The following is a 13,912-nucleotide window of genomic DNA, read 5'->3' on the forward strand; positions in this document are numbered from 1 at the left end:
CTTATATATTAGTTCGATCAAATAGTCCCAAAGGGCGGAGCACTCCATGATCTGTGCACACTGAATAATATAAATATAGAAGTTGTTGTCCTCTAGCCTAGATCTACCACCTAGTATCGCGGTACTTTTATCCATAAATCGTAAACAAAGCCCAAAACAGAAAACTGAACTTTCCATATCGATGGTAACTTGTCAAGTTCCACTTTTATTGATGAACTGAACATTATTTGATGAATCGTCCGCCGCACTGTACGGCCATCTTTAATTACGCTATCTAATGCGGGCAAACGTTGAAAATTTATAAAGCTGATATAGTGGCGGTGTTAGGTTTTCAAATGATTTTAATTCAAACAACAGAATACAAGATGGCCGCCGTATCGACAAAAAGGTCTATTGTGACATTTAGGTCAAGAGAGCGAAGACCTCCCTGCTTAGTAGTTCATTACCAGTGTCGTGTTTCACTGCCAGTAAAATTATTATATCGAAACGGCCATTTGTAATTCCACAATTCCTACTGATAATAATGGTTGAATTACGCGTTTTCCAGCAACACCATCGCGGTTGGTTTATAGCAAGTCGGAATCCTGAGTATGGTACCACAGGGCTAAATAAAACTTGACCCGTGGGGGGATGGGCAAACAAGCAATTGCCTCGTCCATGTTACTGTTATTTCTTAGTAACTGTGATCTTATAACAGATCGACAAAGATGGGTCAAGTCTCGGACGTCATTCGAAAGCTTGAGCAACCAAGTTAATACATCTACTGGGAGAGACGAAAACAACGACACTCCACTGGATAAGAGACCAATGTTGGTGCGTACCTCTGCATCGTAGAGAATCCACACTATTGACCACAGTTGATTTTCTGCAGCAGTTACAATAGCAGTTTTGCCGAAGATGGTTTCTATACTGGGATCTGCTCCATAAGCTAAAACAATCTGCACACATTCCACATCCTTTGCCACGTGTAAGCAAGTTCTACCATTTCGATCTTGAAAATTGACATCAGCACCAAAGCGACAGAGAATTTCGGTGGCTGCAATGCGATCTTTCTTTAACTGTATATGCTGAGCATAAACCAGTGGTGCTGCTCCCCAGATACTCCCAAGTCCCACATCAGCACCTTCCTTACACAGTTTTTCCATCACGTCAAGGCGTCCATTGAGCGTTGCCATGGACAATGGAGTTTTGCCCATACAGTCTTGCGCGTTGATGCTCGCTCCATGAGCCAAGAGTATGTCTACGCATGCGCTAGATCTAGCAAAATGTAAAGGCACATGACAAGGAATGGAGCAGAAGTTCGAAAAACAAGAAGTGGATACATGATTTGAATAGTAAATACTGCAGACGCACTCGGGGTAATTGGTATCGGCGCCAATAGAGCAAAGCCAGTTTATAACCTCCAGTTTATCATTCTCCACCGCCGCTCGAAGTGGTGAGACGCGGTAGTCTGGGTACCAATCTCTCAGCTTTCCAAGGCCATTAATATCTGAAACTTGTAAAAGAAAAACACATTTATACGTACAAAATATATATACTGCAGGATTACCCGGAACAAAGTTAGAATAAACATTGACACGCTTACGTATGCTCAGGAAATCCCAAATAAGGATGCCGGACAGACCAGGTTATTTCGACAGCCGTATTCAAAAATTCATTATTTCCCCATTAGTGATAAGAATGCTATTATTCATTTATTCTGAAGCCAAATGAAATGGGCCAAATTGGTTTTGATTGCCAAATCGTAGAGTGCAAGCAGCTAAGTTCAGTTCTACGTAGACATTGTTCAACTGACTTGTACGAGATTTCTACACTTACTCCCATCACATTAGTGTTGACCGAGCATTAAAAACAATTTGTGGATCAGTTCATTTTACTTATGTCCAGAAATGTAGACAAAAAACTCGAGATTTAGACGAAAACTGATGTTGATACAGCTGTAACTATGCTTGCAATATAATCAATATTCGATCGTTAATTATTGATGCCACCCTGGTCTCTCGATTACATCATCACAGCTATTCAATTAAGGAAATTAAGTAGTTGTTAGCGTTCGATGAATTAAATTGAAGGATGAAGTAAACTTCAAAAAATAAACATTTCCCCCTGACATTTCGCAAATCTTCCTATTTTATTTTGAAATAGAAAAAAATAGACAGATATGCGAGTTGATTCCCGTGCGTAAGGCTGACGCCGTGTACACCTTACTTGTCTTGTAATGACCATTACATTAGCAGGCGCGGGTGAAAAAGAGAAATTTAAAAGAATATACACTGCAGGAAATACAGACGTAATCGGCTGATGGAAGAGTGAAACATAATAAAGCCCTCCCTCGAAGTTCATGTTACTACAAACAAATTGCTAGAATTTGAAATCCAAGTGTTTAGTATCGAGGTATTAATGATGGCCATGATATTTATTTTGGAAGCCAAATACTGAATTCAAACATCTATTGTTTTTAGAGCATTCTACGTTAGTTTGGTTCTTTGATCAGTTGGAAGAGATGGTATTGATGGCCTAAATGGTGCTTTGATTGAAGAGCCTTGTCAATCAGCAACGTAACGTATTCAGTACTGACAACCATATACAAACAGCACTCAAGGCTACACCAAGTATCGCATAGAAAAAACAAATGACGTCTGATTTTCACTTAGATATACATATATATATATTTCTCTGATCTGCGGGAAGAACCGAAAACAATCTCGATTCTTAGATGTAAACCAGCGCTTTATAGTGTGTGTTCCCTACTGGTATGTCAAAAAGATGGCATGTTAATAACGAGTAAATATTTACGAAAGTGATTCATTTTGAGCGTAGAGTATTTAATAGGCTTTATTCATTGACTTACGCGAACGAATTTCCATATCTATCATTTTTTGTATATTTTAAATCAGCCAGTGCATTGGGTCAAAAAGAAAAACTCTTTTTATTCGATGGTAAATAAATAAATACTTGAGGTAGAAAACAAAGGATACCTTGCTTCAATTAATCAAGTTCAATCCAAGGGAATTTTCTACTCATTTGAAATCTTGACATAAAGTATTAAACGTTGATTGATTGTTTGTCAGAAAAAAATATTCAACGCGATCGAGTGCGTTATGAAAGATATTTTTTGATATATAAAACAAATGCTTAGAATAACGATTGGTGAGAGGTAGGAGTATAATACTTCCCGTATTTCAGTCACATCTATATATTGGACTGTCATGACCTAAGACCAAACCAAATACAATACCAGAAGCACTGGAATGGATTCTTTGATCCAAGCTATTATATAGCCATTATTTAGCAACTGATTAAAGATATCAATGGTCTGATATTCTGAAAGCATTGACTATGTCGCTCTTACCATATTTCCTCAAAGACATAAGGCTTTTAAGAGAGCCAAAAAATGCGGCTTGAACAAAAGCATCTCGTAAATCTTGGTCTGAGAAGATCATGTCGTCGTTAGCTCTGTTGTTTTCGACTTCGGCGTTTGATTCTAAAGAAATTAAGACTGAGTTGACTTTGGCAACATCATCAATGGCTACTGCATCTAGTAGTACTTCCATCTTGTCTTCTTTCCGACAAACCTTCACAGTATAACCAACAGAGAACTGCAATGACTGCGATTTTACTTAGCAAGTAAAGCGCGCTCAAGGATTATCAATGGATTTGACGTACCTATCGTATCGACCTGTGATACATTGACTGGGCGTTGACCAATCAGGCGTCGCATCTTTTGTTTTTGGATTTTCCCTACACTACAAACATATGTTTATGCAAATTAGCACAAGGCTCTCCTGGATAATAGTTTTACTTCTTTATCTTTGTCTTAATGACATTTTAAATTCTTTAACACAAAAGTCGTGGTTCTGTAATGACCAATAAATTTTAATCCAAACAAAGCATTCGTGCTACTTAGTTTATGTTATTATTGACCATTATTATGATTGACGCATATAGTGACTGTTATAAATAACGTGCATGGTAATATAATAAAGTAGGCATTTCCACGATAGAAATACCATCAGTATGCATTTAAATAAAGTGGCTAAAAACTCGAAGTGTTCATTGTTGGAGTGTCCTTATCTTCAAGGGCCGAGTACTGAGGAATGTGACACGCGTCATCTGTCATGTTTGGATCAATCATTAAGACTGCAGGACTCAATTGATTATCAAATTAAGCCAATATAAGAAACATCTTTACTCGGTTCTGTTCGCTGTTGTATGTATTGTGAAAGTTTGTCGGAAAGAAAAGAAGATGGGAGTGCTACAAGCAATTTAAGTGCTGGGAGTGCTACAAGCAAAATCCGTACACGTTAAAGATGTAAGAATACGCGCGCAGTTTTTGAAGGTAGATTAATAATAAGCATTTGGTCTCCCACAACACAATACGTGGTTATTTTGAGGACTAATTAACTAATTAACAAAACTAACAAGTGTGACGCAGCTGTTTCGCGCTCTAGTGGCATACAAAACAAATCTTCCCATTGTTCTGATTGCCTATTGTTTTGTATTTTCTTGATGGCTGCTAATGAACCGGCATGATGCTGCAGCAACGCTAAAATAACACTTTTTGCCTTATTCCTAGTTAAGTAGGATCAAACAATACAAGTTCAGTGTGTAAAGCTGCTCCTCTCGAACCAGACAGACAGACACAGAGGGCCACAAAACCAAGACCAACCAATGAAGGGGAACAATCAATCAAATGTAATGAAGTGTAAAGTGTGAAACAACAACGTGACAAATGCCGCATATAAGCAAATTAGCGAACGAGTGAAATTAAACTAATATTTTTGAGAAAGGATATTTAATAACATTGTTGATATTGCAAACAAAACGTGAATTTGACAAGGTGGGTAGGTCCGCGTTCAGAGTAGACTTGCTCCAAATCTCGCTCGTTATTTTTTTCCGTTGGCGAGTCGTCGAATTCAAATTTCGGCACTTCGGGTTCCGACAGATTTCCGAAGTCAAGTCTACGTTCAGAGTCCACTGGGGTTTTTAAATCCAAAAAGCCAAGAAAAGAAAAAGAAAAAAAGGGAGCAAGTCAGCTTGAGTAGTAACTGAATTCTCATGATAACTCGCAGTATCCACCATCAGACCGAGGGGAGGGGGGTGGGGCAAAATTCGACTTTCAGTTGACTGGTGCCTAGTTTAGATGTGCTTGGTTACAGCAATGGGTATAAGTAATAAATAGTATTAAAAAATTATTATGCACTGGTAATCAAGCACAATGTCATTGCTTCATTAGGAACTGAATTTTGCATTCTTCTCTATTACATACATAGATACATAAACTTTACCATTAACGTGTCAGTCTCTTCTAGCCTTCAGTCTTCAATATTCTTATTATTTATATATATGACTTACATGCAATAATTTTTAATCGGTAATTAGAATCTTATATATATGTGTTGGTGTAAATATGTTTGTATGTGTGCGGCGGTGCGCGGAGGTTCTGGTCTATTTTGTCAATGTTATGATCGGGGTGGAACTGAGTTTCTGGGCGTTGCCGTGTATGCATGCATGTATATATGTCTGTATATATATACGTATATATTCCATTTCCTTATAGTAGTTATTTCGCTTTGTATGTACTGGGTAACCTGGTTTTTCGATTGCACGTTACGTCATCGCGGTCGTGTTGGTACCATTTAACAAAAGATTTCTCATTAGCATCCATTGTTAACGGTACCACAATGGCCGCCATGTTTTTGTCTTTTAACTCTCTTGGGAATGCTTGCAACCCATCAATAAAGTAATAAAGGTGTCTCTGATGAGAAGTTGACTAAAGGGCGTTCACTGTCAAGTGAAAAATAACCTGCAGTTTGTCTGTAGACAGTGTGAAGCAGTGTGAGGTGTTTTTGAGAGCAGGGAATTGGGGAGAGGAGGAGACAGTAGTCCGATCTTTTTTTTTACTTATTGTGTAATAAATATATTTTATGAGGGTGGGAGATGGACCTGATGGGAAAAAGTGATCTGGTTAAAACTAGACCAACCATACTGGTGCTTACGACACTAGTGCAGGGGGAATGCCAGAGAGAGAGAGAGAGACTTTGTAGGCTAAATAACCTGGGCTCCAAAAGATCTCTCTATTCAATAACTGGACTCATGTACCAACATATACAAATGCTGCATGCATTTCTCTCTCTATTCTTCAAAGTTTTTGCAGTAAAATATATTGTATCCAGTGTTTAATTAATCAAGGTACAAAGCATGAAACTGTAAAATAGCTTTAACATTGACAGAAAATGCCCACCCTCAACCCACGAGATTAAACAAAAAAATACTTTTTAAGCTGAAATTTTCATTTTATGTTGATTTTATTTGAATAAATTTATTAAACAATTATGCTTCTGTACAAGATTAAAACAATACTCGCTGTAATGCATTTCTAGACTGTACTGAACTTGTAATATTATAATGGAAACAAACCACATCACGACAATATTGGATAAGTACTAGGATAATAATACACTTTCATAGCTGATCAACAGGAACCTTCCACTTGGACCAGTTGCCATCAGGAGTATAGCCCCATGCTGAAACAGTAAACAAGAAAGTTCAGTAACATTTATTCATTAGTACAGCAAGAACATGGTTAATACTTGGTATAGTAAGTTCAGTCACTAGCAATCGGTCGCAGTGAATAACAAACATTACATGATGCGAGTTCTAAACTTTTCAGTCCTTCAATTCCTGGGCAGTGGTCACACTTGCAAAACTTAGTTAGTTAAAGGGACTCTGAGGTGCCAGACACATCATAGCTTAAAATGTACATCAAACCTTGTTGATTTTGAAAATCGAAATGAAAATTCCATGAAATGCGTTTTTTGGGGTGATATCGTCCGTCAAAGTTGCGAAATGACTTAAGCTGGGCTCCCTGTGGAATATCGCGGATTTGATGGCTTGGGATGCCTGGGCTGTGATGACGTCAGATAGTGGAACATGTTGGATAGCTGGAGCTGAATCAACCAAATTTCGCTATGGAAGTATGGCTGTTCTTTATCAATTTGAGCCGGAAATTGCTTGAGGAGAAGAATATAATACACCCGATGAAAGTGTGAGCGAGGACAGTGAGCTAGAAAAAGTGGCGAACGAGGAAAGGCTTCTAGGAATCGATCTTAAAGTCAACAATGTGTCGTGATGAAAACAGCTAGCTGATATGTGTTTATGTTGTTAAATGAGCTTATTAGGTAAAAGATTATGAGGTAAATGAAACATTTTATTTCACTTAAGATTTCAATATTTTCTGATGTTAAACTCAACGTAATTATTAGACATGACATGCATCACGACTATTGTGTCTGAACCGAGATGTGCTTAGGACTGCATTTAATAGTTTCTCTTCATGACAGAGAAGGCTCATTCCAAATTGAACAAATATTACAAATAAGTGAGTTTTTTAAAGTATTTTCTATTACGTTCTTATATTCCAAATAAGTGAGCTTTTTTCGGTATTTTCTTTTTCATATACGTATACGTTCAATGCATATTCATTTCGCTGAAATGCTTTTTCAGCCCTCTGCGTTGTGCTAGTTCTGATATCGCCAATTTATAATTACATGGTGAATGCACGGTTATCTTAGCAAAAAGATCAGCATGTGTGGTATCTAAGATATTAAAGATCTACCTTCCCTGAATGTATGAGGAAGATACTGGCTTTAAAGAAGATGGAAGTGAAGATGAAGTTGCTGACACGTACACCACATCGATTCCTAGAAGCCTTTCCTCGTTCGCCACTTCTTCTAGCTCACTGTCCTCGCTCACACTTTCATCGGGTGTATTATATTCTTCTCCTCAAGCAATTTCCGGCTCAAATTGATAAAGAACAGCCATACTTCCATAGCGAAATTTGGTTGATTCAGCTCCAGCTATCCAACATGTTCCACTATCTGACGTCATCACACCTCATTCATCCCAAGCCATCAAATCCGCGATATTCCACAGGGAGCCCAGCTTAAGTCATTTCGCAACTTTGACGGACGATATCACCCCAAAAAACGCATTTCATGGAATTTTCATTTCGATTTTCAAAATCAAAAAGGTTTGATGTACATTTTAAGCTATGATGTAACTGGCACCTCAGAGTCCCTTTAAATTTTTTGTCACTCGCTAAATATAAAATTTCATCCGCATTTTGCGAGGTTGTGCTTGTTAATTTCAGTTAATTGTGCCCTGAAACCATTAACCAATAAGCCATATATTTCATCAATGATTACCTTTTGCCTTATAAGCTTGAAATGCTTTCCAATAAACTGCCACTTCTTTTCTACAGTTCTGCCTTGCATTGACCTCTTCTTTCTTGTAACACTCAGCTACCCGTTCCCTGTATATCTTGACAGTTTCCAACTCCACAAGGCGGTCTAACACCCACTGTTCTCTGGCTTCTGTAAAAGCTACTGGGTCTTTGCGATCTATCTCCTCAAAGGAAGGTGAACGCTGCCGCTCTGTGTACCTCTTGAAATATTTATCACTCATTTGTGAACTCTGTAAAATAAGCTGAAATCAGCTCTAGTTAGAAGGGGGGTTTAATTCATTAAGTTTGGTGTTGAATTCCCAGCAACCTGTGAATGATTAATAAGGTATCTCTGTTTTATCTTTTTTACACGTCATCCATTTCTTTTGTTGGAATCAAATTTAGATGGAAAAGAGAATATACCTCTTTACTCTGGACATTATGTTTGCCCATTTCAGACCATGTCATCAGCCATGAAGTGAATTTGCTGGGATACTTTCCAATTTTTTGTCAAATCTAAAACCATGCTTCATTGTTGTATGCACAAAAAATATTTGTCATAGTATAATATATGCTATTGTATGACAAGACTACTAGCCAAATGAATTTGCGTATCGAAATTTGAATAGAATCCCCTTGACAATTCCCATACACCACGATGCTACCCGGCATGTTCAGTCAATAAAAACCAAACCCCAAAATTAATCGATATTGATCTCTTAATTGGCATTAATTGTATTGGTCAATCGATAAAAAAACAATACTCACAGATTTTTCTCAATCAGATTATTGATGTATATCAATTAGTATAGAAGAATATCGATTAAAGTCAAAATATATTAACTAGCATTTATCTAACTGGAAAGCGGTTGAGTGTTACACTGACCGGCGCAACGTCATCTACATATGCCGGCTCACACAACTTAGACTGATTCAGACACTGTACTATTATTTTATTTTATTATTTTTCATTTAGTGAGGGTCATATGATAAAATGCTTATTGACTGAGTTAGGTCGGGCCGTACGGGAAAATATTTGGCTCTTGGTCATTTGTATGGACCTCGGTGCACTTGGTCTGTATGGCATCACCTCCAGCCAAATATTCCCTGTACGGCCCTCCCACTCAGTCCCGGGGGGGGGGGGGGCACTCTTGCCCGTTTAGGGTAGGGATGTGCCGCTAAGCCCACTGATGATCGATTTTATCGATTGAACACGCTGGGGATACTACCATTGAAGCCCACCCAAAAACCCTTACAAAACTGTAAAACCCATGCACGGTTTAATATAACCAGGATTCTGTCTCATGCCAGACACTCCCCCCCCCTCCCCCCAATAACCTTCTCCGTTTGAGGGAAGGTCAAATCTCCTCCTGTAGATAAAAAAAATGCCAACCAGCTTATCTGAAATGCGTCCTTTTGAGAACGTATATAGATTCTCTACAATCGAATATTAAGATAAGAACAAGCAAAATATTATCTATAATTATTCACTTACCTTTTATAATAAAGAAATACCCCAAAATTAGACAAAAGATTTAGATCATCTACAAAGTTTGCGAACCATTTGATCCACAACCATCTAGATCCAAGATGGCGGCTATTGTTAGAAATGGGCATGCGCCCATGTCTTATTACGCTGATCACTTGTACTGCACCACAGGGAGTCCAAGTACAGTTTAGGTGAAATTGTTTTAGATTCTTTTAGATTTTAATCTGTTGAAAAGGCCTTCTTCCTATATGTTTTTTACTTCTTTTCTATGTAAATAATTTCGCATTGGCATTTCCTAAGCTTAACAGAGAGAAAATCAAAGAAAAATTGAAAATATTAAAATTCTACAAATATATGGATTCCTAGGCTTTTCTCGTTTTTCCAATTATTACTATGAAGAGACGTAATCAGTCTTAAATATAAATAAGTATATATAGAATTGAAAAAGCAACTAAGTCAGGAGATTGATTTATTTCACCTTATGCGGGTTCCCTGTGCTTTATTTACTCTCTTTCAATATATTAACCCCCCTCTTAGAAGTAATTGCTTATGGAAGAGTGTATCACGTGGTATCGTTCTCTTTCCTTAATCGCTCGAACAAGATGGTGAGTGGAAAGTTTTTACTCCCCCAAAATCCGTCTAAAAAACGCTATTTTTTTGCCATCATTCTAAAATTCTGCTTCACAGCCTAAGCTAAATAGATTCCATCATAGATTGGCGTATTATTTTCTCAATTGCTCTGCATTTTTTAATGGAAAACTACAAATTTATTAAATGAATCGTATTGTAGATGTGCTGTCGGCAATCTAATTTTCCAGTAATTATTAATAAAGAGTAGTCATTATTTTTAGGAAGATATTAAGAATATTAAAGAAATGATATGAAAGATTTAACATGAATTGTACTATTGTATTCAAAACTAATTTTGTTCCGTGAATGATCTTTTCAGTCTCACCGAAAGTTCGAGGCACCACGTCACGGTTCCCTGGGATTTTTGCCTCGTAAGAGGTCAAAAAGACATCGTGGTAAAGTGAAGTCTTTCCCTAAGGATGACTCTACCGTTCCACCACATCTTACTGCCTTCATTGGCTTCAAAGCCGGCATGACACACATTCTGAGAGAAGTGGAGAAGCCTGGATCGAGTAAGTACTCCTCTTCACCTACCTTACTCCATAAGTTTGTAAGGTACCGTTTGTAACTATCGTACTAAGTTAAGTGTTTGTGTAAAAACGATCTTTTGTTGTTTCTCGTTAGAACTGCACAAGAAGGAGCAAGTCGAAGCAGTAACGATTATAGAGACACCACCGATGATGGTAGTAGGAGTAGTGGGTTATATTGAAACCCCACGTGGTATGAGGGTTCTGAAGACCGTCTGGGCTGAGCATCTCAGTGAAGAATGCAAGCGCCGATTTTACAAGAACTGGTAAGTTCTGATTCTATTAGCTTTTGGTTGTGAGGCTACGTTAGGGAAAAACTATAAACTTGTTCTAGACATTGGTCATTTATCCCAAATATTTTATAAGTCACCTCCCTGATTACTTCCTATCTTGCCCTTAGAATAACTATTGTGCACCACAATGGGTATCTGTTCCTTTGAAACATAGCATTTTAGTTGAAAGACAATACATGATAAATCAATATTTCAGTTTTGTATGGCGGGGAGGGAGCAAAGTTGGTCATGGTACATTAGAATAGAGTAACAGCTAGTAATTGTCAAATCAGATAATAGTATTTTTTCGAAATATAAGTTATGACTGCATCAAAAACCAATATCTTAATCTTGTTAATATCATAAGTGGGTCTGAAACTTAAAATATTACCTAATTTCCTTACTCCCTAAAAATATTAAAGTATATTATGGCTTAAGTAAAGAGCAAAGTTGTCTAACAGATGTATGGATTCAGTGCTAATCCTCCACTGAGTGAATATTACACTCATGAGGGTTGGCCCTCTTGTTTCCTCTTGTGTTCACATGTCCGTTTTGGTACCGGTTTGCAAATAAAGGTGCAGATCCAAGAAGAAGGCATTCACCAAATCTAGCAAGAAATGGGGAGATGAAGAAGGCAAGAAAAGCATTGAAGAAGACTTTGAAACCATGAAGAAGTACTGCAAGGTTATCAGAGTCATCTGTCATACTCAGGTGAGAGATGATACACTCCTAATCCAGAGCTTTAAAAGCAACAAAATTCACATACACTTACATGGTGCATTATGTATTTTCGGCTCTTATCATTTACAGGGCAAAATTACTTGATCCTAATTAGCTAATGAATTATGGCTTTTTCCAGGCCAGTTGGGCAATTTTAAAGCTTTGAAAACGTGAGATTAATCCTTAATTTTACTTAGCCCCATACAATTACCAATACAAATTGATAGTCAATATATAAAAACATAGGTTTAAGTCAATGAGCATTCCAAGAAAGTATGCCATAAGTTTGTTTCATTTCTGATATGCTGGCTTTTCTGTGTTTTTAGCAAAAACTTGTGAAATTGACACAGAAGAAAGCCCACATCATAGAGATCCAAGTTAACGGTGGCAAGGATATTGCAGAGAAGGTCGACTGGTGTAAAGAACGCCTTGAAAATCCTGCCCCTGTCCGCAAGGTGTTTGCTCAAAATGAAATGATAGATGTGATTGGGGTGACCAAAGGCCATGGCTTCAAGGGTGTGACATACCGTTGGGGTACTAAGAAGCTTCCTCGCAAGACACACAAGGGTCTGCGCAAGGTTGCTTGTATTGGTGCTTGGCATCCTGCCCGTGTTTCCTACTCTGTTGCCCGTGCTGGTCAGTGTGGTTACCATCACAGGACTGAATTGAACAAGAAGATCTACCGTATTGGTCAAGGTATTCACACCAAGGATGGCAAGGTCATCAAGAACAATGCTTCAACTGAATATGATCTTACTGACAAGAGCATCACACCCATGGTGAGCCATCCAAAATATATTTTTTCTTGCCTTCTTTCCTTTTATTGAGGATTTCCTTTGCATTGAGTTAACTACTGACATGGGAAATGAAGCGCTTGCTTCCTGCATGGTCAACATAAATAATATTATGATAAACGTTAAAGATTTTTTTGAAAAAGCCATTCTTCAACTAGCAGTAGAGGTATCTCATAAAATGTTTAACTTTTAAAAGAAAGTAGCTTCCATCTTATATTTCTATATTTATTTCTATTTACAGATTTTATTTTCATTGCTGCATTTTTTTAATGTTGCATTACATAAATCTTCAAGTCAAAGCGCTTTGATAATTGCTGTTATAATTAATGTGACAATTTGATTGGTTTCAGGGTGCATTCCCACACTACGGTAATGTTAATGAAGACTTCATCATGGTCAAGGGATGTGTTGTTGGACCTAAGAAGAGAGTCCTGACCCTTCGTAAGGTAAGTAGTACAGCACTGAATAAAACAATGTATTAATTTCTCTTCCATTAATGCAAGTAGCTCTCTCTACATAAAGAGGTACAGTGAAACTACTCGCCAAAGCCACATGAACCAATTTTGTGTTTGTAATAAAATAGAATGAATCAGCAAATACAAAATGTAGTCTTCCTACCCTTGCTTTATCAATGATTTTTGCAAGCTCCCTATAAATAAACCATGACATCCAGTCCTTTCTCTTAATTCACTTGATAAATCAGACCACTGAATGAATGCAACAACTCTGCTGAAGTCAAAAATCTACAAAAAGATATGGTTCTTTTTGGAATGTCAATGAGAAAAGCCCTTTGCCTTGCACTAGACACCATTACTTTGATTGTAAAAGGAAAAGACCAACATTACCATACTTATGATGTTGTATTATTTTTTTTCCAGTCTCTCCTGGTTCAAACAAAGAGGTCAGCCCTAGAGAAGATAACTCTGAAGTTTATCGATACATCATCCAAGTTTGGTCATGGACGCTTCCAGCACCCTGGTGAAAAGAGAGCCTTCATGGGCCTTTTGAAGAAAGACCATGAGAAGGAATTGACTGCTGGTGCTGAATAATCTGTACCAATGCATCAAACAAATAAAGATATCTTGTTAAAAACAAACATCTTGTCCATAGTTGAAACTTGAGAAACCTTCAGGGGCTTATCAAACAAATTTAGGTCATCCCAATGATCTCTCTAGATTGTTTTTTATATTTTCAACTGGGAAGAAAACTGCTAAATCAGCCAAGGGTATCCCACCTAAAATAATCCATTGCCAAAT

The 13,912-nt window shown here is 37.6% G+C and overlaps 3 protein-coding genes across 4 annotated transcripts; 1 reads left to right on the plus strand and 2 right to left on the minus strand.

Annotated features, from left to right (window-relative positions):
* Positions 1-178: 178 nt before the first annotated feature.
* Positions 179-3,735, minus strand: LOC116289543 (ankyrin repeat domain-containing protein 61). The gene is made up of 2 exons (XM_031696489.2): positions 3,353-3,735; positions 179-1,495 (listed from the first exon to the last, which is right to left on the minus strand). Exons 1-2 carry the CDS (start codon positions 3,552-3,554, stop codon positions 567-569), a joined length of 1,131 nt encoding a protein of 376 aa, XP_031552349.2. The 5' UTR covers positions 3,555-3,735; the 3' UTR covers positions 179-566.
* A 2,554-nt stretch (positions 3,736-6,289) lies between these two features.
* On the minus strand, positions 6,290-9,832 carry LOC116289525 (uncharacterized). Of its 2 annotated transcripts, none has more exons than XM_031696471.1 (3): positions 9,720-9,832; positions 8,208-8,475; positions 6,290-6,527 (listed from the first exon to the last, which is right to left on the minus strand). In XM_031696471.1, the coding sequence occupies exons 2-3, from the start codon at positions 8,464-8,466 to the stop codon at positions 6,466-6,468; spliced, it is 321 nt and encodes a 106-aa protein (XP_031552331.1). In that variant the 5' UTR covers positions 8,467-8,475; positions 9,720-9,832; the 3' UTR covers positions 6,290-6,465. The 2 variants fall into 2 exon arrangements, with proteins under 2 accessions (XP_031552331.1, XP_031552330.1); XM_031696470.1 differs by having other exon boundaries at positions 8,208-8,487; positions 9,720-9,817.
* Positions 9,833-10,256: 424 nt separating this feature from the next.
* Positions 10,257-13,752, plus strand: LOC116289539 (large ribosomal subunit protein uL3). Its single transcript, XM_031696485.1, has 7 exons — positions 10,257-10,318; positions 10,663-10,855; positions 10,968-11,136; positions 11,718-11,853; positions 12,189-12,641; positions 13,007-13,102; positions 13,535-13,752. The coding sequence occupies exons 1-7, from the start codon at positions 10,316-10,318 to the stop codon at positions 13,703-13,705; spliced, it is 1,221 nt and encodes a 406-aa protein (XP_031552345.1). The 5' UTR covers positions 10,257-10,315; the 3' UTR covers positions 13,706-13,752.
* The last annotated feature ends 160 nt before the right edge of the window (positions 13,753-13,912 follow it).

The sequence above is a fragment of the Actinia tenebrosa genome, unplaced genomic scaffold (assembly GCF_029948245.1).
Source record: "Actinia tenebrosa isolate PJP-AT-01 unplaced genomic scaffold, QUT_ActTen_1.0 PGA_scaffold17__23_contigs__length_9995812, whole genome shotgun sequence".
In the NCBI taxonomy this organism is placed as follows: Eukaryota; Metazoa; Cnidaria; class Anthozoa; order Actiniaria; family Actiniidae; genus Actinia; species Actinia tenebrosa.

Excerpts from the sequence above, each read along its gene's own strand:
- LOC116289525 (XM_031696471.1), bottom strand. The coding sequence starts at position 8,466 with ATGAGTGATAAATATTTCAAGAGGTACACAGAGCGGCAGCGTTCACCT. Across the intron at positions 6,528-8,207 it reads TCAAGCTTATAAGGCAAAAG|CATGGGGCTATACTCCTGAT; the intron begins GTAATCATTGAT and ends TTACTGTTTCAG.
- LOC116289543 (XM_031696489.2), bottom strand. The coding sequence starts at position 3,554 with ATGGAAGTACTACTAGATGCAGTAGCCATTGATGATGTTGCCAAAGTC. Across the intron at positions 1,496-3,352 it reads TATGTCTTTGAGGAAATATG|TTTCAGATATTAATGGCCTT; the intron begins GTAAGAGCGACA and ends TTCTTTTACAAG.
- LOC116289539 (XM_031696485.1), top strand. Across the intron at positions 12,642-13,006 it reads ACAAGAGCATCACACCCATG|GGTGCATTCCCACACTACGG; the intron begins GTGAGCCATCCA and ends GATTGGTTTCAG. Across the intron at positions 13,103-13,534 it reads GAGTCCTGACCCTTCGTAAG|TCTCTCCTGGTTCAAACAAA; the intron begins GTAAGTAGTACA and ends TTTTTTTTCCAG.